The sequence below is a fragment of the Chroicocephalus ridibundus genome, chromosome 7 (genome assembly GCF_963924245.1).
Source record: "Chroicocephalus ridibundus chromosome 7, bChrRid1.1, whole genome shotgun sequence".
Classification (NCBI taxonomy): domain Eukaryota; kingdom Metazoa; phylum Chordata; class Aves; order Charadriiformes; family Laridae; genus Chroicocephalus; species Chroicocephalus ridibundus.
In genome coordinates, this window is record NC_086290.1 from 10,220,131 (window position 1) to 10,246,865 (window position 26,735).

The 26,735-nt window shown below is 44.9% G+C and overlaps 1 protein-coding gene across 5 annotated transcripts; it reads left to right on the forward strand.

Moving 5' to 3' along the window:
• Window positions 1-206: 206 nt before the first annotated feature.
• INSIG2 (insulin induced gene 2) lies at window positions 207-14,366 on the forward strand. Of its 5 annotated transcripts, XM_063340544.1 has the most exons (7): window positions 230-318; window positions 3,497-3,640; window positions 4,604-4,944; window positions 8,296-8,420; window positions 10,684-10,850; window positions 11,246-11,345; window positions 11,812-14,366. In XM_063340544.1, the coding sequence occupies exons 3-7, from the start codon at window positions 4,701-4,703 to the stop codon at window positions 11,851-11,853; spliced, it is 678 nt and encodes a 225-aa protein (XP_063196614.1). In that variant the 5' UTR covers window positions 230-318; window positions 3,497-3,640; window positions 4,604-4,700; the 3' UTR covers window positions 11,854-14,366. The 5 variants fall into 5 exon arrangements, with proteins under 5 accessions (XP_063196617.1, XP_063196612.1, XP_063196614.1 ...); XM_063340542.1 differs by lacking the exon at window positions 3,497-3,640 and having other exon boundaries at window positions 226-318; XM_063340545.1 differs by lacking the exons at window positions 230-318; window positions 3,497-3,640 and adding an exon at window positions 968-1,080.
• The last annotated feature ends 12,369 nt before the right edge of the window (window positions 14,367-26,735 follow it).

Genomic DNA, 26,735 nt, shown 5'->3' on the forward strand with positions numbered 1-26,735 from the left:
AGGTGGGGCCTCACCAGTGCCGAGCACACGCCTTTCCATTTTGGTAACACACCCCAGCAGCGCTGTAGGGATGGGGCAGACCCCTCCCGACTTTTCTGTCAGTCACTCCATCTATAAGGTGCTTTTCACCAGTACCTTTGAGCGCTGCCTGCGCTGCCGCGGTGGGGTTTGGAAGCCGGCTGCCGGCGGGAGGTGGCCGGTCCCTCACGGCGGGGCAGGGCCCACTCCGCCACCGCCCCCGTCACTGCCCGGCGGGGCGCTGGGGAGGCTGCGCGGGGCGGGGACTGGCGCGGGGAGGGAGAAGATGGCGGAGGCCGAGTGAGTCTCGGGGCTGCGGCGGCTGGGGCGCGGGTGGGCTAGGCGAGGCGGGGCGGGGTGGGGGTCGGGGAGCCGGGCCGAGCCGAGCCGGGCTGTGTGGGCAGGCAGAGGCGTCCCGCCGCCCCGTCCTCCCTGCTGGCGAGGGCTGCCGCCGGAGCCCTGCCTCGGGGAGGGGGTGACGCCGGGCCCCGCCGCCGCCGGGCTGCCTGTGCTTGGGGGGACCGCGGCGGCTGCAGCGGGTGAGCGAGGGAGAGGGCGGCGGGAGCCGTTGTCCCCCCGCCGGCAGCGGTTAAACCTTCCGCCCGGCGAGGCTTCCCCCCGGGCCGGCCGACTGCGGGCTGGGCCCGGCGCGGCCGGGCCTGCGGGCCTCGGTTAACGGGCCCAGCCCTGTGCTGGAGGGGCTACCACTGGCCTGAAACGACCGGCTCGTCGCCCAGGCGGGCAGGACCCCTCAGAGCTGGGGGATCCGGAGCGGAGCGGGAGGGAGAGGCGCCTCGCCTGGCGCCCGGAGGAGGGGGGTGGTTTGCTTTTGGCGTTGCCTCGCAGAAGACAGATGGTTTCTTGTCATTTCGCCGTTTCTGCCATCATCCCGCGCCGTGTTGCTTAAATAAATCTTCTCTTCCTTGGCCCCTGCCGCCCTGCGCTGTGCCCGGTGTGTCTGCATGGGGTCGGGAGCTGTGGGTCACGCACAGCAGAAGGCTCCTCACCAGCGTGGAGAGCGCTGGGGAGCGCTCGCAGGACAGATCTCCTAATGAGAAGACAGTTAAGTGACTAAGTGCTTTGAAAAATGTTGAGGGTAATAATTTAGTTGTTAACTCTTTTTCTTTTTTTGCGCAATGCCAGACATCGCACGGTTGCCTTGCGAGTCGCGTGTGATGCTCTCGTGTGGTATGTGAAGAAGCTTGGATTGCAGCCGTGTGCCACCCAGGAGGGAAAGCGCAGCTGGGACTCTGTGGCAGCGCCAAGCCTTTAGCTTTCAGCGTGGTGTTACAGTTTTGAATGTGCGTTCCCAAGAGACGAAGGCTCAGAAGTAGTGTTGGTTCAATATGGGAACTGTTCCCATCTGAGCGCACGCCCTCCATAAAATACAAGGCTTAAAAGGAGAGGCAGTGTCTTATCTGTCTGCAGGCCTCCCGGGCCAGAAGAAGGAGGTGATGTCTTCTTTAGAGATCTTAATTTCCATTTTCATGAAAGGTGACGGTAGGAAGTACCTTTGCCGTGCCTGAGCATGGTGAACCCAGGCTGTCCGAGGCACTGAAGAATCTTTACGGGAGTGTTGGTCACCACTTTGCTCCGTTCCCCCCATTGCTCTGTTTGTGGCATGCCAGAAGGTCTCAGAGCCAATGAACGGAGAAAATTTGTAAACTGGGATAAAACTAATAGGAACAATATGTGTAGGGTGAGAAACCAGGACGGAAACTACTGCATCCTGGTAATTTGGGACCTTGCATTACTTGTTATAAACATTCACTGACGTGTACACACCCAAGTGCTCTTGCAGTGGTCAGGCTGTTTACCTCGTAGTAAAAATGGGTTGCTGATGCCTGGAGTGACCCGCAGCTGCAGCGACTGTGTAACAGCAGTAAGCTATTTCCTTCCATAGAAAATTCCTGTTAATTTTGATAAGCCTTCTGAATTAAATATATATTTGCCAAATGACATATTAAATAAATGAAAATTGGGTAAATGCAGGTTTTATATTCTACAGACCGGTTTATGCCAGAATAAAATTGGACTTTTATTTGGTCATCAGCATTCCTAGGGGGGAAAAAAAAAAAGTAAGATATGATCATTGCTTATGTCAGCATCGCCGTGTGTGACAGTTGATGATTCTTCATTAAGTTGGAGATTATTGTATTTGAAGAATTACAAGAAGCAGAGTCTTGTTAGAGGGAGATATCAAGAGATGGTATAAAATGGGGAAATCATGGCTGTAGGGAAATTATTAATAGATTTCATCAAAGATAGGGGCTTGGGCTGATCTTGCTCCGTATTTTAGTTAATGACCTTGGCACACAAAATGGGATGAAGTAATGATGATTGCTGATGACCCAAACCATTTGCAGGGCCAAAGAGGACTTTAGGTATCCTACAGGAAAAATGGAGTGACGACTTGCATCAAAGTAATACCTATGGGCTGAAATGCCGCATGCAGGGTTTGGGGCTGGTGCCACAGAACAAGGAGTTCATTAACAGGAAAGAAAAGAGTCTGGGATATAGTTATGGATTCTGGGATGTAAGCAACCGCTTTATGACAGTGGAAAAAGAAATTGTGATCCTTGGTGTGCAGCAGAAGAGCTCATTTAAAGAGAGACACAGAAGTGGGAACTTTCTTGGACAAGGCTGAGGGAGCCAAACCTGGGATTGTGTGTGTCAGATCTGGTCATGCATTTTTAAAAAAAAAAAAAAAAAATAAAAAAATGTGCAGACTTCAGGAAGTGCCAAGAGCTGTTGGGATGGCAAAGAAAGCAGAGAGTCAAGAGTTTAGCTTGGTTTCCTAGGCAGACTAAAGCTAAGAAGGGATGTAAAAGTTTAAAACCCCCTGTTAGGTACAGTATTCCTGCGGGGTTTGTAATTGGGACCTACAGTCTCCAGTGCGGTGTATTGAAAAGACTCCTGTGAATTCTTGGAATTCCTGTGATCACCTGGTGGGCAAAGCCCCCAGGAACAGGGGAGAACCTCAGCTGAAATTATGATGTATTTATGACTCCATGCTTTCTTTCCTGGAGGCTAAATGTATTATCCAAGCTCAGCTGCGGTGCCATCCAGAGGAGGAAAAAAAAAAAATAATCTGGAGCACCTCCTTTTTGCTTGAGGGAAGTGTGTTGCAGTGCCATTGCCAGCCTTGACGCAGACATCTCTTCAGTGTGAGTCAGGATGCTGACTCAGAAGCCAGATGCTGTGGTTGCCCTCTTTTCCCCCCCAAGAGGTGTTCATGTTTACAAATAACCCGGGGAATCGGCCATGTAGAGGAGATCCTGTATTCTTAGGAGGACTCTGCTGCCTCCCTGAACTGCCAGCAGGAAGTTACGTGTGATCAGAACTCTTTTTTTCCTTTTGTTTGTCCTCTCGGAACTTTTTCTGAGTGATGGGAGGATGCCGTGCCGTGGCATCATATCTGTTGCGGAGTTACCTGTATTATCTTAACTAGCTTGGATGTATTTAACTTCCCTTTTAGCTTTCGGTCAGCAAAAGTGAATGCTGCATCCTCTGCACTGCTGCTGCGTCTTCCTTCAGAGAGCTTCCTCGGGATCTGCTGAGGCCAGGGAGAAAGGGGGATGGATGCGCTGGTTTGGCTCCCCTTGTGCCTGCATGGCCATAAGTAAGAGTTAACAAAAGCCGCCACCAGTTGGCAGTTTCAAATTTAAAAACAATGTCAGGTCTTTTTTTCTTAAGTTCCAGGTGGCTAAGCTGTCAATCAAAATCGTTGTTATACATGAATGTGGCACTGAATCCATGTATAACAAGACTGTTGATGGACAGGTTTTTTTAAAAAGAGTGATTGGGATGGGAACTCTGCCATTCCTGTAGTGCCAGCAGTTGCTCATGTAGGATGCTACCTAGTGCATGGGCAGGGGGAGCTCCTTTTCCTTTAGCTCTTGGGTTCTTTTGTGCCTGATTTGTTTGTAATAACGTATGGCGGTTTTCACCAAAAGCATGTTACTTTGGTAAACATTTCTCTATATTAAGATTACTTCTCTGGTTTGCTGAGGTTTTTTTGCTCTTATCTGGGGTTATGAAAATGGGCGCACTGTGGAATTGCTGAAATTCTGACTTGATCCTGAAAAACATTTCTCAGATTTCACTTTCCAGTTGAGAAATGTTTTCTGGAGTCTCTTCAGGAAGAGAGGTCTGTGAACCTCTGTGGCCGACTTAAAACTAAGGGCTGTGTTTACTTGCTTCTGAATTACACAATCTCCAGTTGTTGCTTAAAGGAAGGGAGATAAACAATTCATTGTTACTGCAAAGTAAGCCTTTCTTCCATCTGATATAGGTTTCATTTCTTCACCTGTTCTCTGTGGTTTCACATTCCTACCTGTCCCATCCCACATGTTTCCTCCTCTGTCTCCTAGCAGACAAAGATATTTGTAAAACCTGTTTTCTTTGTAAGGCATTTTTGCAGCTGTGGTTGGTTCTGCTCTCAAATGACTAATTGCCTCCTCAGAAAATTCAGAAAAACGTAATAGCCATATTTTTTTTTAACCCAAACTCCAATTTATTTAGGAGAAATAAATTTAATGTTTCTTATGTCTGCATTTTTCACTCTTTTTTTATTATTTTTCAGGGTTTGGGTATTTCCTAATTGAGGAGAGTCAAAATACTGATTGCAAGTGAATCCTCCTCAGTCAGCCTGTTGGATGTCTCTGAGAACATAAGAAGTCATGGCAGAAAATGATGCAATGCCAACCTTACCAAAAAAGTGTGGCCCTTACATTTCATCTGTAACCAGTCATGGCATGAATTTGGTAATTCGTGGTATAGTGCTGTTTTTTATTGGCGTATTTCTTGCATTAGTATTAAACTTGCTTCAGATCCAGAGAAACGTTACTCTCTTCCCCCCTGATGTGATCACAAGCATCTTCTCCTCAGCTTGGTGGGTACCACCTTGCTGTGGCACAGCGTCAGGTAAGTTCAGTTGTGTACGTGTGCCTGGCATGGAGATGAAAGGGTGGATAGGTAGTTATATAGTTACAAAAAACTATATAAAAGGTGTGGAAGATAAAAATTTCTCTACCAGCATCACTACCCTACTATAGGTATTACTGTCCTTCTGATCTCCCTGTGTATAAACAAATACGCATGCATGTGTCTAGAAACTTGTTCTGCTAACTTGTTACACTGTAATATTGTTAGCAGAACATAACCTTTGCTTTTCATGCTGGGTTAGAGTATAAATTTAACAGACTTTAGAAGGTGGTGGCAGTTGTAACCTTGAGGCTGGATTACAGGAGCATGCCCTACGCGCAGCCCTTGAATATACCCTGGAAGTGCCAGATGGCGCAGCACCCAGTACCTTGTTTTGAGCGCAGCAAACCACCCTGAGTAACACTCCCTTTTGTGATCCAGCTTTCCATTTGTTCCTCGTTCCAGTTCAAATTATGGCTTTAGCTCCGTAAATCTGGGAGCCTGACTGCGTCTCAGGGAGCTGAGGCCAGGCACACAGTTGGCGGTTGTAGAGGTGTGTTTCAGAGCAGAGCACCTCGGTTTTATTCATGTATCAAGTCGGATGATGTGAACATGCTCCATTTCTCCCATGACCATGTGGGGAGTTGAGGCTTTTGCATGTCTGGCTAGTTTAAGTGAGATGTCTACGGTACATAGTAAGAAATATCCTTTTTTTCCTCTTTCATCTTCAAGTATCAAGGCATATCCCATGTTACAAGCCTGATGGAACTTGGCTTTCTGCTTGGCTCTGAACATCACTGATCCCATGGTCAGTTTTATGCTTTGTAAGGGAATATTCTTAGCAGCCAGTACTGGAGGATTCTGCTTTAGTGAACTTTTATAGTAAAGGCAGTGTATTCCTAGAGGTCAGTTTTAATAAGATTGAGAATTTCATGTTTCTGGGTATTAATATGTGTCAATAAACTAGTTTTTGAGTTGGCATCATTGTTTTGCTAATGATAAATTTAAGTCTATTTTTTTTCCTAGTCATCCGGTTGCATTCTTTTTGATACCTTGTTGAAATACTACACCCTGGATGTCATAGAGGAGCTTGATTTGAAAGGAAACCCTCCAAATATCTCTCTGAATATGTCAGTTTTGTTCTCCTGTGGAAAGAAGAACGACTGAGGGAGCTGGGGTTGTTTAGCCTGGAGAAGAGGAGGCTGAGGGGAGACCTTATCACCCTCTACAACTACCTGAAAGGAGGTTGTAGAGAGATGGGGGCTGACCTCTTCTCCCTGGTGACAAGTGATAGGACGAGGGGAAACGGGTTCAAGTTGCGTCAGGGGAGGTTTAGATTAGATATTAGGAAACATTTTTTCACTGCAAGGGTTATTAAACATTGGAATAGGCTGCGCAGGGAGGTGGTGGATTCACCATCCCTGGAGGTGTTTAAAAAAAGGGTAGATGGGGCACTTAGGGACATCGTTTAGAAGTGGCTCTTGTCAGGGTAGGCTAAAGGTTGGACTCGATGATCTTAAAGGTCCCTTCCAACCTCAACAATTCTATGATTCTATGATTCTATGAAATGTGTTTGGCATGTTATGGTGGCAGTTACATACCTGCTTTATCTGCTAGTTGTATTAGTCCTCTTTCTGTTGTCTTGTTGAGATTGTTGATTAGTTTTTGGTTTGTATCCTGTGTTTGCTGTGTTTTTCTTTTATACTTTGAACTGTTTGTCTTGACAAACATGTCCGGTAAAGGCTTGATATATGGAGTAGTGGGGGTTGAAATGACGGAATCCCAACTTGCAGCAGCAATGCATAAGGTTTGCACTGTTCACTGCAACGTTGGCACTGTCAGCTGCTTGCATCAGGCTGCACCTTATGCTCTCTGGGGTCCTCTGAGAACACTGTCTGCAGCTGCCTATGGGGAACTCATGAAGGCTAGATCTTGCCATCATCTCAGAAGAAACTTGTGGGCCTTTCTGGTTCTGGTGGGTTGGTGATTTTGATGGAAAGACTGGATATGGCTTGTAAAGTGTGGTCAGTCATCTGCTAGGCATTTGCACTACTTGATTTTAAGCCACTTGATTTAAAGATATTATTGCCTTAATTGGCTTTTCCCAGCAGGAGTGACCCCTGTTGAGGTGTTCCACGTTCTTTCTTTTTCATTATGAGTCTTTTCTTCCCCTTTTCCTTTCCTTATCTTCTTTGCTAGCTATGCATACAGGGAACCTCTATGGCAATTGCTGATAATTCACCTATTTTCTTACCGCTTGTACTTGCACAGCCTTCCTGGAATTGACATGAACGTTTCTCTGCAGTATGGTTTATTATTATGAACAGAATAAAGATATTTTGCATATTTATAATCAGTGGTGATCAGGGCTGCCTTCAGAGAAGTCCTTTCATCCATCACCGTTATTAGTCATCAGTTTGGCCCAATGCCTTTAGCAAGAAGATAGCTCAGGGAGTGGTTTGGGCTTTTTTCCTCTCCAGCTTTGCTGGTGATTTATTTTCCCGAATCCTGGAGATCAGTTTCCTCTCTGGCAGAATAAAGAGCATTTGCCATACCATACCTCCAGCAGCATGCCAAACTGAGGGCACCGGAGGCCGGAGCAATGACTCAGGCTTTGCGCGCCTCCTGCAGCACCAGTTTAACATTAAGCACCAGTGTTATTCCTCAGTGGTGTCGGTAACAGTCTTTTCAGCTGCAGTTGCAGTAGAGAACACGTTTATGAAGAAACGTTCAAAGAGCGTAGCAGTTCCCTGGGGTTGAAAGTCCTGCTTGCTTTCTGCATTCAACAGCTGCTGTAGGCTCTTGGCTCTCCCTCTTCTGTGTGAGCCTTTATAGTAGCATTGAAGAAGAGAAAAACATATCCAAACAAAACCTGCTTGTAACAACAAAAAAAGAAGATACAAAATATTGATGTTATAAACCACACTCTGCCCTTCGTGTGGTGTGTTTGTTTTGCAGTTATTTAAACGTATATGTTTGATATGTGGGATTTTCAGAAGTGCCAGCCTGCAAGCTATTACTGCTCTTTTTGAACTACAACGTGAGACTGCAGATTTTGGCAGGGTGCAGAGCTCTTTCATCCTCCGCCCCTCATTCAGATTGTCTCTGTTTTGTTACTTCTGCCACATCACTGCTGCAGTAGTTGAAGATACTGCTGAAGTTTTACAGGGTTTTTTTTTAAATAATGGAATTGTTTGAAATTCCTCTTCTTTTATAATGTATGTTTTGTACTGCTTATCCTTAAAAGATCTGGTTTGTTAGTCACAATAATTGTCAAAGTCTAGATAGTCTTTAGTTAAATATTGCCAGTGCTTTAACTTTTGGGCATTTTTTTCTTTCCTGTCTCCGCAGCTGTGATTGGATTATTGTACCCATGCATGGACAGACATCTGGGAGAGCCACATAAATTTAAGAGAGAATGGTCCAGTGTAATGCGATGTGTAGCTGTCTTTGTGGGAATAAATCATGCCAGCGCTGTATCCTATGTTCTAATGAAATTGGCGATAACAGATGGGTTTCCACTAAAACAAAGCTCACATAGTCACGGTGAATTGTTGTTAAAGATACAACACGCAGCATTTTCACAAGGGAAATGCCGAATATGTGTTAGTGTTAAACTGTTGTAGCAGTATTGGAGGTGATACGTCTCACATTTTTTCATTCTGAAAGATCTTTTCATTAGAAATGTCTCAGTATTGGGCTTTGTCTTATATAGTCTTTTTTTTATTTATTTGAATAATTAAAGTAAGCGTGGGGTATTTGTGGTAGGTATTGCAGAAAGTGCTTTAAGACATTCCAAGAGTTGATGTCCCATTAGCACTGTAGTGAGAGGTTCAAGCCCAGTCTTGAGGTCATCCGTGAAGCACGTGCTCTTTGCAAAGAATGGGGAAAACTCAGGACCAGGTAATAGCCATGACTACACAAAGCAAGTGAGCGTTGTTACCCCGTTCTGCAAATCATGCCTTGATGCCGAGAGAGTCGTTACCATTGCTGCAGTCATTCAGTAAGAGCAATTAGAAGTCAGTCAGCGTGTTGCAGTACGTTATACTCCTCCTAATTATCTAGCTATTCAGATACATCCTTGCACAAGAGTGGTCAAAATTGGCGTCCCTTCTCTCTGAAGCAGCTGAGGACACGCTGGGTGACAGCGTGCTTTTCACGTGGACTGACACACCTTACTGGCGGTGCTGTGAGTCTTAGGGGTTTTGTGTAGTCATGCGTAGTGCCTCCTCAGTTGGATAAAACCAAGATCTGTCTATGAAAATCAGGTTCTTATAAACTCATTAAAAAGCAAGTTGATCGTCTCTGTGACTCATCTCCTTCGGTGTCAGCTCCAACACGGTTTGCAGAAACCGTGCTAAGAAGTTCTGATTGCCTGCTACTAAATCTCCTCGTTTCCAGGAAAAGAGGGCAAGTTGAGTGAAAGATGTGAGAGCTGGCTGAATTCTTACTGAAGCAGCTTAGCCCTCGGATGGGTTTTGTTTGGTTTGGTTTTGTTCCCAGCAGCCATCCTATCCGGTATGGCCGGGTGAGCTGGAGCTGCCGAGGTTCAGAGTCATTCCCACTGTCCCTCACAAACCTTGCTCTCCCTGCCAGAGATGCGTGAATCGGGTCCTGTGGTTCTCACTGGCCTGGACCGTACCTGTTGTGTAAGCACGTGCAACTTGGCTGCTTTTAAGGAGTACGTGAGAGTTGACAGCTTCTCCCTGCATGGGTCAGGTTATTTACACCACAACCTTCATGCGGTTTTCTGCAGCTGTTACACGTGTTCCAGGACATCATTAACGTACTGTCTGTATTTCCTCCCTGACAGCTCTCCAGACTGCTTGCTCTTCAGTTTATTACCAGTTCTGCACACTACCATATTTGGTGTATTTTTTGGTCTTGTTTGACATTTTTTCTGATGCTATTGATTTTTATCCTGTAATTGTTTATTTCAGTTAGTTGAAACTTCTTTCTCATCTCCTTTAGGTCTCGCTCCAGGTTTTTGTGAGGAAACAGGGCAGTGTTTTTTATGTTGTCATCCGATAAATTTGCTTTCAGGCTTATGCCGCTAACAGCCTCCTTTTTAATAATCTGTTTTGGGCAAGAGTAGTGAGGATGAGTTAGTATTTCCAAAACATTTTGAAGAATGTGGAGCACCACAAAGATATCTGGAGTGACTTTACACTTTTATCACAGAGTTGACAAAACAGATTTTCAATGTTGATTTATACAGATACTTTCACAGTAACATTTTTAATGTTTAGATGAATGTAAACTAGCATGTAAATTAAACAAAATTGCAATTAAGTAAGAGTGACAAATACGTTTTTTTCAGTAAATCCTTGTCATTTAGAGGAGTCTGATGCTAGATTTAAGGTTTCCTGCTTAGTGTAATAAAGGACCAGGTAAGGATTAGGTGTTCTTACTCTGAACTGTAACATGTGCATTTTATATCTGTATAAAATGCCTGGTAGGTGTATAGTCTCTCCGCTCTTGTACAGTGCGAAGACCCTAAAAATGTGAAGAAGTGTTGTAAGTTTTTAGTTTCCTGATGTATTTGCAATACAAGGCTTATTTCCTTGTACGTTCCTTGTACATGGTGGCTGTGTGATAGCCAATAGGGCTAGTGCTGTATTTTTTAATGGCCTTTTTTTTTCTGCTGTGCCAAAATAGGATAAACAGAATGAAAAAAAAAAAAAACTGCTTTACACTTGTATATGATATTTCCAAGCTTATCCTTAACAATCAACGCAGAAAGTGGATTTTGCCAACAATATCCAGTTGTCTCTCACGTTAGCAGCCCTGTCAATTGGACTGTGGTGGACGTTTGATAGGTCACGAAGTGGCTTTGGTCTTGGAGTAGGAATTGCTTTCCTGGCCACACTGGTGTCACAGCTTCTGGTCTACAATGGAGTTTATCAGTAAGTATTTACTCCTTTAAGGTTAAATGACAATCTCCTGAAGCTATAACATAAAATCAGAATAACGGAAAGGGTAGAATTTGACATGATTTCCAAAGCAGCCAGCTCTTAATTTTGAGTGTAACATAAATTGAACTGTTCGTGAAAGATTTTACGTGTTTGTAAGTGAGACTTTTAGTTGGAAGTTGCTTATTTCAATAAAATTGCAACCTTACCAACAATTATAATCAATAAGAAGCTTTCTTTGTTATTTGCTGCAAGTAATTAAATTTCAGTAGTACATGTCTTTTTCAGTTGAAATGTCCTAATATTTACATTTGTGGGTTTGGCTCATGTGATTGGGGCACTCTGTGTATTGCACAATGTTGAGCTCAAAAGTGTGTGTTCTTTTCCAGATACACGTCTCCGGATTTCCTTTATGTTCGTTCCTGGTTGCCATGTATATTTTTTGCTGGTGGAATAACTATGGGCAATATCGGCAGGCAGCTGGCGATGGTAAGTTTGGAGAGGTGGAGTCGATTGCCTTCTAGTAATTTTTCCTTCCTTCCTTTCCTTCCAACCAGCTACTTGACTTGTGGATGTGGAGTAAGGTAGTCCTTGCTTTTTGATGTAGTGAGCGATCCGTTAGTACTGTTATTCAGAGCACAGCCCGTGACTTTGCTCTGTGTACTCTCAGCTGCACACGTCTAGTCCTTTCAGGACCAGGAGCTAAATACGAGCTCCCGTCTTTGGGGAGCAGTCAGGCCATCCCCTAAGTCTGAACTGCCCTTTCTGCTGCTCAGGGAGACAGAAATTGCAGCCAGCAAGTGTGTACACAGAACTTACAGAGACCAAACTTACGCTTCACCCGGCTAAGCTAAGCTATTTTATCACCATTTTGTAGAAAAATCTCCCTCATAGCAGTCTTTTTCATTAGTTGTATAAGTAAGTAGTGTTAATTTTGTCAACTTCTGTTTTTCAGTATGAATGCAAAGTCATTGCAGAGAAGTCTCATGAGGACTGAGGAGAACAATGTGCACCTTTTAAACAGGAAAATATCTGACAAATGACTGTTGGAGGAGCATAAGGAACACTTGACTATGAAATTGCCAAAATGCAATTTTTTTCCCTTGAGTGGTATACATTACTGCAATCTGTGATTGCTGCTTCTATAGAAACCTTGATGTCTGATTTTGATTACTGTGAAGTTACAATAGTATGCAATACATTTGACAATATTGGTTCAATTATAGGATTCTTTTTTCCAAATCTAAACTGAGTTTACCATAAATTCTTGTCTGTCCATAATGCTGCAGTGCCAAACTGAACCTTTGCACTACGTTTCTGTAGCTGAAACTTCTGCTTCACTTTATCTTGAAAGTTTTGAGGAGTTTGTTCTTATTAGCTCGGTGAAAGACAGGGCATTCGAATTTAGGAATAAAGATCTTCTCTTTCGGTGATGATAGCCCGTATTATCTGTATGAAATTCATGGATTACAGGTGAGCTTTGATGCAGTAGGTAGCTGATTTCTGCCTGCTATCACACTGTGTCATTCTTCTTGCATCACAGGTGAGGAAACTTAACATGGATTGTATGGGTTATTGCTGTAGCATTTAATTTGGTTGTGGTACGTGCCCAGTAACACAGAATACAGAAGTGGAAACTGAGGCCGGAAATTATTTGCTATTTTTCCCTCTGGTACAGCCAATATACATGTTTGTATAGGAATTTATGTGGACCATCCTCAGATGTGGACAGATTCTGAAACAACTTGTTGCATTGAGTAACAGGATGCAATTCAGGTCATTCTTGTACAATCCCTTAAGCTGACTTGTGTTGATCCCTTATTAAAAAAAAAAAAATCTTAGGGAGTTTTTATTGCGAAACTTAATTCTGCTGAACTAAATCAGCCACTACCATATAGTGTCATAAAACCCTCTGTTACCAATGTTACTTTTGATAGTTCTTGTCTACTACCCGCTCTGTTTGCGGGGATCAGCAGCAGGAGACAAGGCTGTATTTTAGGTACCGATGTAGCCCTTGTTGCTGTGACTATGGTCCAGGCAACCATAAAAGCATTTGTTCTTAGAGCAATTTTCTGGAGTAGAGAAATACCGTTACCCCAATTTTTACAGGTGCCTGTGCACAGAAAGTCTGATAGGGCAGAGAGCTGAAATAGGCCATGTCCTAATCGGTTCCTTTCTTAAGAAGAAGGATTTTAGTGTGTGACCCATATTTGTGGGCGTATGTGGAATTTCCTCTTGGCTTTGCAGCTCCCTTTTAAGACCATGAGATAAAAGAACTTGTGCAAGAAAGCAGACTTCAAGAGGACACTGCCAACCTGTGCCAGCAGTGAATCTGGCGTGGGATGTCTCCGCTTTGGTTTCCCCGTTCTGTGTCTGTGTTGATGATGTTTTAATGTATGCGTTTTCCTTTTATGTCTTGAAGTACTATTTTTTTAAATCTTCCATGAAAGGTTTGTGAGACATGTTACACCTCCCTCGCCTAGGGAGGCTGGAGCTGGTCCAAAGAACAAATAGACATTTAGACAAGCTTTTATTAATAAATGTGTGTATGCATTGTACACAGAGCTTGAAATAGGCAACTCTTTTTCAGTCTGAAAAGTATGCAATGGAGTGCTTCCAAAATCGTTGTAACGAAAGAGGTGGTCACAAAAGGAAGATTTCTTGAATGGGGAAGTGTAAAAATAATAAATAAGCAAATGATATATCAAGAGCTTGGTTTTGCAGCTCCACAAAGTTTCATCTGCTCAGCACCGTTCCAGGACAGTTCAACACCTGAAGCACACTTCCACGGGGCAATGTTTCGGGAAAGCACTTAGAGATGTGCTTTGCTTTAAGAGAGGTAGAACATGTTTAAGTAGATCCCCGACTAGAGATTTTCTTTTAATCAAACCATACGGCAAGAAGCATTTTGTTAACGAAACCAAGAAACTGTTGAGGCATGAACTAAGGGTGAGTTTCTTTAGGCAGGTTCTGGCATTTCACTGAAGGCTGCTGGTCCCTCTCCGTACAGTATTTGCCCTCATCCACCTTCTTTATTTAAAGAAATGGCTTCAGCTTGGTGGGCGGTGTGATGAGTACCTCTAAAATTACCAGGGCATGAATGGCACAAAAATTCATGTTTCTTATCCTAACTGTGGGGAATAACATGGTACCTCAGTGGCCAGTGTGCGGTCTTGGTAAACGGTTTACTTTCATCATGACTTTCATCATTTTCAGTGTATGCAACTGGAGATGAGTAGTTGTTATTATTCACTTGGTGGTAGAACTGCTTTTACCTGCCAGGCTAAATATTTACACAGAAGAAGCCTTGTGTACGTTCAAATGCGCAGTATGTGAGAAGTGGTTATTGTGCATCTGTGACACCCACTTTACAACACTTTGCACTCAGATTCGTCTCAGCCTGATGGCCCTGTGCTGTCCACTCACTTCCTTTAAATTTCATTTTGGAAATTTTGAGCGTGTTGTGCAAAGGCAGCGATCATCCCAAATAAATTTGGGTGGAGTCCTTTATTATCTGTGTTTTATTATTTTTACTCTCATTTGACTGAAGTCGGCACAAGATTCACGTCTTGGATGTCATGTTTTTTTTCAGACTACGTTGTAATTTTATGGGTGGTGTGTTCAAACCCCGAAAAAGGTTCGTGATGAGAATGCTGACATGGCCTTAACGGTAGTGGTGTGAACATGTCGCTACTGTATAGCGTGTAATTATAATACTAGACTGTCTTAAAAATGATGTTCAATAGAGAATGAATAAGGTATATTTTAGATACAACTTTATAAGCACTATAACCTCTTCACTAATTAAGCATTGTAAGGTCTATGCTGTTTAAACTGGCAAATTGCTGTTAAAAGCAAAATGTGCATTAAATGCAATTACAACCTTGTTTATAGGTTTCTTCTTTCTTTAAGAAACGATAGTGATTTTTAAAATACGCGGAGTTGCCTTCTATCAGCAATCTCAATAATTTTGACCATTGAGCTGGCATATTAGTTGCACAAAACACCTATCTAGAAATACCAAAAAAGAAGCGGGCGAGATCACATCGGCGGTGATTCTGTCGTAATTAGCATGCTGAGCAGCCTTTGCAAATTTGCCCTTTTGAATCCGCAATGGGAATATATTTGAGCCGGGGGAAAATAAGCCAGATAACTTCAGTTGCAATATGAAAAATAGAGATTTAGATATAAATAGCCCCTATGAATATGGAAAAAAACCCCACCCCAACCAACCACATGAATGGATGGGAATCCCTTAATATATTTGTATTTATTAATGTTCCGGTCTGGATATGAACTGGCTGTTATTCTGGTATTCACAGGCTGTCTGTTTGCAGTGCCCGTCGCTCTGTCTCAACAGAGATGTAACGAATAGAGGTTTAGAAACGTGTAATGAAGCGAGGGCGGGGAGAGGGGCTTTGAGGTGGGGTGCCCGCAGCAGGACAGCACCGCAGCTGGAAGGTGGAAAGGGCACAGGGGGTGAAGGGAAGAGACCTGCGTTCGTCTTGGATGGGGCAACCTCTCACCCAAAAATCCGAATTCCAAATGCGGAGTCCTGGGCATGCCCGCTGTCTGACCAGAGGAATCGCAGCCAAGGATAGAGATAACCGTAATTTTACCTCGTCATAGCACTAAGAACAGTCAAAAGCACCCTGGCAAAGGTGCCGAGCTGGAGCCTTAACCTCTGCCTTTCGTCTGTAGCCTCTCCACGAGAACATCGCCCTGGGGAACGGAAGCTCCGGGTCCTTCCTGACCAAGTTCAGCCCGAGGGCTGTGGAATGGAAAGTTGCCCGCTCCGGAGAGACTATTCCAACCGCTGGACTGCCAGGCTCTCGCCAAATGCATCTTGTGCCTCCCTTTGTAACGCGGCTGCTGTAAGCGGCAAGAAGGAGAGTAAACAAAGAAAGTTTTCCTCCGCAGCTTCTGTACTTCCCTTCTGCCATCTGCCGCGGGGACCTGTGGGCACACACCAGCCTTCCCTTTTTCTCTCTCCCAGCATGTGAGGAAGGGACATAATTTTACCAGCTGCGTCACCCTGGACATTTTGCATATGCTTTTTACATTTCGGAGCAGCGTTACCGATAATTCCTAATGGTAACGGATGAATGTAACCCGTGGAAGCGATGTTAAATATCAAATATAATGCTTATAAAAGCACACGCACAGCTGGGCAGAGGGAACGCGTGTCTCGCCGTGGGAATACCTGGCTAATGCTGTTAGTTTTGATGCCAGTACTAAATGCAAAGCATGAGTAATTTTGCAGCTTAATGTTCAGTACTAAACAGTAAATGAAAGGTCAGTCCAACATGTTAACTGTCATGGAATAGTAAACACTACTTTAATTGCTTCATGCAGCCAGCTTGGGTTTTTGGTGTGTCTGTTGTCATGTTTTGAGCAGCATGGTCCACAGCCTTGGCCTGATTACCTCCCCCCGCTCAAGTGACAACGCCTCAAATTAAAGGATAAACTTTATGCCTGTGCCTTTCAGGCAGCGTCCTGGGAGTTTGTGCTTTGAATGCTGAGAAGCCAGCCTGGGGCAGAGGTAGGGGTCATTGGAGCCGACATCCAGGTTGAAGCGTACTTTTGCATTTCCTTGAGGTTTTCTTTTCTTGCTCTTCGTTTCAGAAGAGCAGAAGTTTAGCAGTTTCTGTTGCGCTACAGCAGATAGGAAACAACACACACAAATAGGAAAGAACAGAAAGGGAAAGGGCTGCCACTAATTCTCCCCAGGCCAAGCCAGTTGAGAGCTCAGTGGCGCCCAGTGTCCCGTGTGCGTCAATGTCGGACACACAACCTCTACCGTCCCCGGGTGGAAGTTCACAGGATTCACTCTCCGTACCTGCAGCCGTTCTGCCTTGACTTCTGCACTTAAAAACCTCTGTGCAGGGAGCGACCTGTTGTAGTGTAGTCACGCAGGGCTGCGTGTACGCGTTGCAGAGTACTCGCAATGGCAAAGTCCACGGGTATAGCCATATGGTCTGCTTTGTGTGAATTTGTTGGTAGAAATCCAGAACTCGTGCCTTTTAAGCAAATATGGCAAAATATTTGTTGAAAGAAAATCTGTGTTTAGATATGTTGCTGTCTGAACTCACAACTGCTGCTTCTGCTCTCTGATTAGATCAACATATGCCTTGTGTTACGTGAGATAAACCTGCATTTCAGATGTTTAATACTTTTTTTTGTAATCAAACCTCAAAGCAAGATTTGTTTCGTGCAATTATTCAAGGGAAATGCGTGAACTAAAAAGAAAGCTGGAAGGAACAGGGTTGCAACTTAATTTACCAGCTAGAAATTACACAAGGAGAAGCTCCAACAATTTGCATAATGTTGCAAGAAAGAAAATGCCGATAAGCGATCGTTCTGATTTCATCCTGGGTTTCAAAACAAGAGGGCACGGGGGAGTCTTGCAGACGTGGTGCATTTGTATTGACTTGTTCTGATCTTCAGCTGTTCTCCAAAGTCATCACTTTATCGGCCATGATCACCAGAGCGCGTTTTGGCTCGTCTGTTTTCCTCTAATCCAGCTGTGCCAGTTGTTTCCTCAGTGACTGGGGATGCCCGGGGTGAGCCTGGCAGTGCCACCGGAGAATTGGTAGGGAAATGGCTTTAGCAGCTTCTCGCTGAGATTGAGACAGTCCTTTTGAACTTCGTGAGAAACTGGTGACCCGGCCCTGGGCGCTTTGGCTGGTAATGGTGAGGTAAAGGTGAGGGACGTGATTACGCGGTGTTCGGGTGGGGGTGAAAGTCCCTTTGAGGACATTGAGTGCATATGTTAATTATAGGTTCTAAGGAAAAGCAAAGTCGGCTTCCTCTACAGACCATCATTTCTTGTCTCGAGTGGTGAGACCTGCCGTCAGCGTGCCAGAGAGGGAAGAACATGCTTTTTTTCTCCTTACTCTTCCTTTGCACAGATACGTCGGAGCCCGAGCTAAGGACGGTTAATCCCGTTCTTGGAACCAGGACTGTTTTATGAGCTGGGTTAGCACTGAAAGACTCCACTGTTTTCTTTTTAAAAACAAATGCTTGTTCTGTGCTGCATGTCAAGGGCAATCATTGCTGAATGAACTGACGTGCAAAGCCGAGCTCTCAGCTGAACTGGCGTAGCTCCATCCTTTCCAGTGGATATGCAGCATTTCATGCTGGTCGGGAATTTGGCCCCCTGTGTTTGAAAGGGATGAAATTATTTAGACCTCACTTCTTTTTCTAATACGATACAGGTCAAAAAACAGAAAAAAATCCTACGTTGTGCAACAAGTAAGAGCAGCACACCGCAGAATCTGCCTTTCCCTCTTCCCTCTCACCACTGACGAAAACTGTCATCGTTTTCTGTGATTTGCAATGTGCGCTTTTTAATATGGTATACGAGCTCTTCAGGAGGACTGACTTATAAGAATCAGATCTGGCAGATCAGATTAATAATGATGCAAATGCAAAACGTTGGCTGCTGATGAGCTCGTTGTCATAAATCCTTGCCACGATCTTGCATATTATTTTTTTTTTTTTTTTGTCCAGCATTTCGCTTGTAGGAAATTCAGCTGAGGGTTTGTGTTGGACCTGTGCCTGTTCTGATCAAACTGGAGAGACAGAAATAATGCTGCTTTGTGTGGTTTCAGACTCCTCTTACCAACTGGTTTCCTCAAATCAGCGTAATAAGCAAAAATGCAGTTGGAGTAATGGCTTGAAGAAAATGAATGGAAAGATGCTGAAGACGGATGTTCCAAGGACATGAATCGACGTAGTGATGTATCCACCCTGTCGGGTGGGATGAGAAATGATAGACTTGTAGTATTATGTAAGTAATAAATGTAGAAATGGAGTGTTAAGAAATAATGACGCCGGTAGAAAGTGAGACACGTACCCGTTCCTGGAAACGTGTTTTTTTGGGTTTGTTCTGCAGACTTTGGCTGTTGCACCGGGCCAGGGGATGAACTCTGGGGCGGTGAAGAGCAGCGAGATGAGGGGTCACTTGATAAGCTGGCTAGATACGAAAGGGAGCTCTGTGTAGATGTCAGGTCAGAATGCCCAGCACAAAGACAAACACCAATGGTATTTGTATAGTCCGCACACACTGGCTTTTTGATTTTTTTTTTTAAATGTAAATTTATAAAGGAGAATCACCTTTAAGTACCAAGGGACAGACAGAGATATCACAAGTTGCATTTGTATTTGAACCTTAACTTCCAGGAGAGTACAGTTAAAGGTGAGAGGAAGAGCTGGTTTTTCAGGCCCACGTGTGCCGCTTTAAGGTGCTTTTTAGAACCCCAAATCCCAGGGTTTGGAGAGCTTCTTGGAATTCAAAAACCACTGGATTTCACCATTCTGGATCAGCTCCCTGGTAAATGAGGATTGTGGTAAATGAGGTGCGCTCCTGCAGCCTGGGGCTTGACAAATGTGGTCCCTTAATCTGCTCCCGGGAAATGAAATAGGCTGAAGCAGGAGCAGTTCCCCGGTCCCCTCCTTTCCATCGCAGCACCAACGCACGGGTCAGGGCAGGGGAAGGCCACCTCTCGTCAGCAGCGTTGGCTTCTCCTGCCTTCCACTAGTCGTAAAAGAGAGGCACACACCAGAGACGCTGTGCAACAAGAAGGGCATCCAGTTGCTACCAGAAACCCCCCAAACTATCTCATCAGGGAAGTTTCAAAGCCACGGGGGACAGAACGTGCTTTCTGGCCTCATCTGAAGTGGCTTTTCATGGAATACTTACGCTTTGACTAACAGTCAGGCTTCGATAGTTTGTGATTTTTGAGGTCACAGTAACTAATGAAACCCAGAGAGATGTGGTGAGGTTGGTCATGTAGTCGCTGCATGGCAGAAAATCAGGGACGCGACCTGGAAAAGGGGCCAGGCAAGACATGGCTGATGTCTCTCTTGGATGGCTGCTGTGAGGCACGTGCCGGGATTTCGCTGAGGAAGGACATAAACTTGTACAGACAAATCTTTATGGGATGTGATACCCTGCCTAACGCTGACTGATGTTACAGGGACTCAGCGGGTGCAAAAAGCTGCTAGAAAATTGTTCTGCTCGAGCTCAGATAAATGGTGCTGAGTGTCTGGTGTGTGCAATGGAGATGAACATATGTTCGTCACTTTGGCACCTCTTAAATTATTAAGGCCTATTCATTCTGCTATCTAAAATTCTTGAAAACAATATCTTATCGCCCCTTGCACTGTTTCCCTGAGATGGTTCACAGTATTGTTTATCGTAAGCACTGTTGCCTCGTATTGTTGATTAAAACAGTAACTTCCAACTTAATCTTCCCGTGGGAAGAAAGTATTTTTAGATATTAGTTTTCCTGCACTCCTTCAATACCAAGCTTCTCTTCGTCACAATACTGCTTTTAATTAAACCTGCCGACACTTTGTTATGAATTCTAATGCAAAATAGGCTGATTAATGCTCAGGCACAATACCTACTCTTAAAAAAGCCTACATTTTATCCCGATAGCCAGTTAACGTCTAAAACATACACCCCTAAACATTTACATGCGTCCTTAGCTTTCGGGATGTCTTCATCCAGTTGATGTGCCCGAGGCCTGACACGAGTCGTTAGATGCTGCCGTCTCCGTTCCTGGGAGCAGAACCCGGGTCGGTTTGAAGCTCAGAAGGTCTGGCCCGTGGTTGGGGCTCGAAGGCGGCTGCAAGCAGAAGGTGGAGACCCACCTGCTCTCCTTCATCCCCACCGGTTCGAAGGGACCCGCCAAAGCCCCACTCGGGGCCGAGTGATAATTGAACAGTTTTGCTTTACAGCTAACCGAGTGTTGGGGAAAAAAAAAAAAAAAGTGGTTTCTTTTCAACTCCGTCCTGTCAAAATGCCAGACGCCGCTTGTTTTTTGACATTTTCAGCTACTGTTAAATAATAGTCTTGCTTCTGTCACAGCTAATGTCGACTTGAAGGCAGTTGTGCATTTCTCAACTCAAATGCTAAGCAGACAGACTTGGGTCTTGACAAATATTTTCCGGGCTTGCCCAAGGCAAGTAAAAATGAGCTTCTAGTTAATCATTTGTTTTAAAATTCAAATTGGTGAAATAGGCAATTAAAAAAAATGACAATTTTCATCAAAATTTGCAAATGAAATGTCTCTTTGCAGTCGGAGCGGGTTCAAGAAACCGCAATGGATAATTGCTATTTGAAATCAGTGAAGTATCCAGCATTTTAGGGCCGTGAGGATTGTGGCTGTTCTGCCTTAGTAAACCTTGATTGATTTGGTAAATAAGCATTTCAACTTCTCTCTTTAAAATAAATAAGCAATTTTATTGCTTTATTGCTTACCCCTGTACGGGAGGTAAACAAGCTCTCGAGCAGTAACCCCCTAATATCATGAGCCCAAGTGCCATCTGTCACCGAGAATTTTGTCCCTTTATGCACAATAGCTTCTTATGGCGTTAAGTCCGTTGTAGGTTAATTGATTAGCAGAGACCCTCCTTTCAGTTGTTCCTGCTTTTCTTCGCTAAAGGACCATATCTCTCATCTCCATTTCCTTTTCTCTCTCCCGTATTAGCATACTAATCACACTGAACTCCCACTGCTAAAAAACTCTATCCATTTTATACTGGGGGAGGGGAGGAGGGATAAACTGGCATTTCCTGGGAGATTTACGGATGCTGTTTTATGACGGTTAGAAGGGAGGAAAAGAAAAGAAGCGGTGGCAGAGGTGAATAACGCACCGCGCTGGCTCCAGCACGCCAGTGAAAGCTGAGACTGTAGCCGCATAAATATTAAACACATTTGAGAAGCACTATTAAAATAAATATCAAAGACGAAGTTGCTCACACATCTGTTTCTCCTCAAATTTTGCCACAGCGCTCTACATTTGTTTTCTCTCCAGCTGTTAACACCTGTCTTTCTGTCAGTGGTAATAATGCAATTTGAGGTGGGCTGCGGAGCTGACAGTAACATGAAAGAATCCGCGATTTTTGATATAAGAAACTCCTTTTTTTTCAAAACTAAAAAGGGCTGTGTGAACAAAGATATATCCTTGTGCTAATCCTTCAGAGCAGTATATGGGGCGTTTGTTGTTGTTTTAGGGCGGATTTTTTTTTTATCAAACTACAGAGAGCTGGACTTGTATGGCGCGGTTGAACTTGAACTAGATGAGACATCCCACCGCGGGCAGCTACCGCTGGCCTTTGTAGTTCTCGTTTTATTGCTGACACACATTCAGAAGTTGTGTGTGCCCCGTACTCCTCGCTCCATGTGATGCTTGTTATCTAACCTCATCAAAGGGGTACGCTGTGCATTGATTGCTACCAGAGGACACACATCCAGCGGTGATGTCTTCTTTACTTACCTCTTAAACGAGCACAATATTCACAGGGCTGCCTGAAGAAAGCGCTTTATGCCTTCGCTGTAGCCATCTCGATGGAAGGACGACAGGACGTGCCCAGCTAGCTTGGCATTGAAGATGATGGCACAGATCCTTAACTAATGTAAACTGGGGGAGTCCATCTACCCTGCCTGTTTGCCTAACGCAGAAGAGAAAGCTATTTATTCCTCTTGGCCTGCAGAAACACATCCTGAGACTCAGGCCAAAACACTGATGAACCACACCAGAAACATCCCAGGTAAGGAAGAAATAATGATGTAAAAGTGTGCGTTAGCAGCAAATTATTACTTTTCACCCAATACCAGCTTAGTTTTCTGGCTGGGGTGCTACAGGCGTAGGCTTAAGGCTGTTGAACCCATATTTAGTCCTCCATGCCTTCTCCTACGGCGTAGCCCATGGGTGAAGAAGCTCCCGCCTGCTGTGGGAACACACATTTCCATCCGTAATCCCCGCCTGTGAGTCTCAAGGAGAAAAATGTGGGTGGACTTTGGAGGTCTTTCAGCGCAGATGGTCGTCGATGCCTGGGCGAAGCCGAGCTGGCTCTCAGACACGGAGATTACTGGATGTGACTGATGTATCAAATAGATGTCCCTTTTGCCCTAGTCTTATCTCCAAATTTAGTTCATCTTTAAGTGATAAGTATGGTTTTGTCAGCTGTTTCAAACAACAATAAAATCGTTGTCTTCTGAAGGTCCTACGTAATGGTTTGTGGCCACGTCGTTGTTTCATTAATGAATGAAATGGGTTGATTTTCAAAAATATTAACTCGCAACAATATTTGCAACCAGGGAACCAAAACTCACCTTACAATAAAAAGCCCTCAAATTCAGAAACTGCCGTCTTTGTCATCTGTAGGAGGATATGGAAATATGAACCTCATCATGGCCTGCCCGGTCCCTTCAGCCGCCTCTCGCAGAGCTTCACGGCCCTCACTCACACAACGGGCGAGGGGGATGCAGGCTCCCCCAGGAGGGCAGCAGCGTTCCCGGGAACGATCCTGGCCCAGGAGCGGTTAACGCCGAGCGGTGGCAGCGTTAGCGCCTGCCCTTGGCAGAGAGCGGCTTCGCTTCCCCACCGCGATTCCTTGTGCAATGCCTGTTTGTTCAGGCTTCACGCAGGGATGAAACATTTGACCCATTGTGCAGGAGCGGGGGCGAGGGGAGGGACTTCCCCAAGCGCTCTGTGCTGGCTGCGCTCTTCTGCCATTAAAGCAGTGGGGGGGTCGGCGAGGGCCGGGGGGGGGGAACGGGGATGCTCATTGTTTCCAACGGGAGGGGATTTAGGCCAAGACCGAATGCTTCAACAAAATCCCACCCCAAAGATCTGCAATAATGGAAAATTGAACCTGACTGTAACTCTGAAAAAGGGAGATAATGTTATTGCACAGGACACCCCCTCGTGCTTTCGGTTTGCCATAGGGGCGGCACGTGCTTCGGGAAAACCTTTTTATGTGTTTAGTTCATGCTGGAACATTTTCCACTGCCGGGGGGAAAATCCCAAGGTGCCAAAATCCACTGTCACCCCCGAGTCAGCTCTCCCATGTTTTATGTGCTGTTAGTGCTGATGGGTATCCACGCCGCATGAGAGCTCGCGGTCACTCTCAGAAACTCAAATATTGTGCAAATTGCAGCCAGGATGTTCAGGGAGCAGAACGTCCCTCTCTTAGCAGATGGCTGCAGCCCACAATGTCCTATAATCACAACATAAAATATTACTACTTTTGCATGCTGTGTTTGGGAAAACATGCCAAACTGTAGTTAGGTTTCATAGAAAAGTTTCTTCAGTAGGAAATAATTTGTTTGGAGGGTTTGGCTTTGGGATTCTTTTTCTTTTCTTTTCTTTTTTTTTCTTTCCTCTTTTTTTTCTTTTTTTGTTATTTACAAATAGATCTGTCTTCAATCTGCAAGTACAATAGGTCTCTGAATACGGCACTGTCACACAGGTAGCCTGGAAAAGACTATACTTTGCTACAGCAGTGCCTGAGAGTTTAGAAAGTCTTATAAACCTATTTGGGCAGACTGATTTGGCATTGCTTTGGAGGCCTTTGCCCTGGGAAAGTCGCGGGGTTTGGCTGCTATCAGGGCAGGAGCCTCTAAGAAGTCAGTTGTCCTGATGTGACTTTGGCTGAGCATTGTTCTGCTGCCGCCGGCCGATTCTCCCGGCTGATAAATGATGCCGTACACGGAGTGTGCAGAAAAGAGCATCCTTCCTCCTGTAGACAAATTAGTTTTTGGTTTCCACAGGCTGCCAGGTTGTGATTTTTCCCCCCCGAAGTAATCTGTGTTGGGTGTAACGTTACATAATAAGCCATTAAAGACCAGTGATGACTAAGAAGGTAAGCGATCAAATATTTTACCTGAGACACATGTACACATCATTTATCTCACTTTTCTCACAAAAGAAATTAAACCGGTTCCCTTAGCTGTTAGTCTGAGGCAAACGAAATCCTGAATTCAACCAACTGTTGATCTTCTGCCTCGTGTTCTCCAGGAGACGCTATTCAAATGTTGGGATAACGGAGGTCAGATCGGCCCTTTGGATGGCTCTCATCAAGTCCCAGTCCGTATGGTTTCTCTTGGGGAGCAAAGAAATCAAATCAATTGGGTTATTCTAGACACTGTAATGTTATGGCAAGGAACTTCTCATACTTGATAGAGAAGTTTACTGGCCAAAATATTCTGCTGTACTAGACATGGATGAGAAAATTCCTGGTTTATGCTATGGCAACACCTATAACTTTTGTCCAAATCATGGCTCTGTTACACTTACATTCTTATGAATATCTAAGTCCCAAGCAGCCTGCCGATATAAATGATAAGCCATAACAACTGGCTGAAGCAAGAAAAAAGCCGGGAGACATGCCTCGGATGAAAGAGAACAAAACCTTCCCTATAAAAATGTCTTCAGTATAATCTGGCTACACAACCCACATCTGTCCACGGGCAGGGATGAGGATGCTCCTGACTAACCCCTGTTCCTTGCCTTTCCCTGGTACTACTCAACAGTTCCTCGAGTTGTTTGGGAAAGTGTAAATCTGCATAAGATCAACGTAATTCATCATTAACATCTCAGTCTGAAGAGTTTCTTCTTGGTGGGACATTCATAAGTTTGGCCAGATACCCTGAAGTTTCCTCCTCTCCATGCTTTGCCAAAGTCTTTGTAAATTTAGCCTCAAATCCAGCAATTTTCCAAAAAGACGACTGCAGCACAGCTGCCGTCCCAGCTCCTCCATAGCCCCAGGCCGTACAGCAACTTCTTCACACAGATGTAGGAGAAATCTGTGCCAAGCAACGGGGCATTTAAAAGGAGCGTTCACATCTGATGTTGTTCAGTTTTTTTAATGCGCAATGAATTATACGCTTCCAGCCAAATTCAGAGCATTCAGTTTGCTCATCACAAAAGCCACCAGCACAGCTGGCAACTGTCACCCTGCCTCGTATGATGGGGAGGGCTGTAAATAACCCCGCAGCCAAATTTTGGGTGAACAGCGTGTGCGTAAGGCTCTGCAATCCAACTGCAGAACATCACCGTGCAAAGGAGAGAGCTCAACGTGGAAGACAAACGGGACAGGACAGAAACAAATGTATTAGAAGTGGAGTCAGGCCACAGATGCTGAATAGCAGTTGAAAGATTTCCAAAATTTGTGGATATTTCTATTAGTTCGAGCTTTCGAAACTTTCCGAAACATTAATGCCCAAATTTTTTTTGGACTTCTCTAGCATGTATTAGAGGAGGCTATGCGATGAACATTTTTTCCAGGCGTTGCAACACGTCCCCACCCAAAACTGTCCTGTGTCTTTTCCCTTCACAACGCCGACAGTCAGGCCGTGGTATGCCTGCGGTGTTTGGTGAGCCGACAGCCCTCAGGCTACAGAGGTGCTCAGCCACTGTGTTGCTGTGTTTTTGCTCCACTAAAATTTCATTCTGCTCGGGATGAAATACGGAGTGTTAAAAACTGCCGTTTCCCTCCTTCCAGTTGCATTCCTGAGGGAAATTTTGGAAGGCGGCCAAAACCGATTGAACGCAAAAATCCCGTGGCAGAGCAGTGCAGCGGAGGCGGGGGGAACAGCCTGTGCCGGGAACGCCTGGGGCTGCCAGGGTGAGCACGGCGCTGGCCGGCCGTGGAGAGGGGAGCAGCAGCCCCATTTCCTCCACCCTCGTCACAGAATCACAGAATAGCAGGGGTTGGAAGGGACCTTTGGAGATCAGGAGATCGTCTAGTCCAACCCTCCTGCCAGAGCAGGTTCACCTAGAGCAGGTTGGCCAAGAAGGCCTCCAGGTGGGTTTTGAATGTCTCCAGAGATGGAGACTCCACCACCTCTCTGGACAGCCTGTTCCAGTGCCCTGCCTCCCTCACAGTAATGAAGTTTTTCCTCATGTGGAGACGGAATTTCCTGAGTTCCAGTTTGTGGCCGTTGCCCCTTGTCCTGTCGCTGGGCACCACTGAGAAGAGTTTGGCCCCATTCTCTTGATACCTGCCCTTTAGATATTTAAAAGCATTGATGAGATCCCCTCTCAGTCTTCTCTTCTGCAGGCTAAACAGACCCAGGTCTCT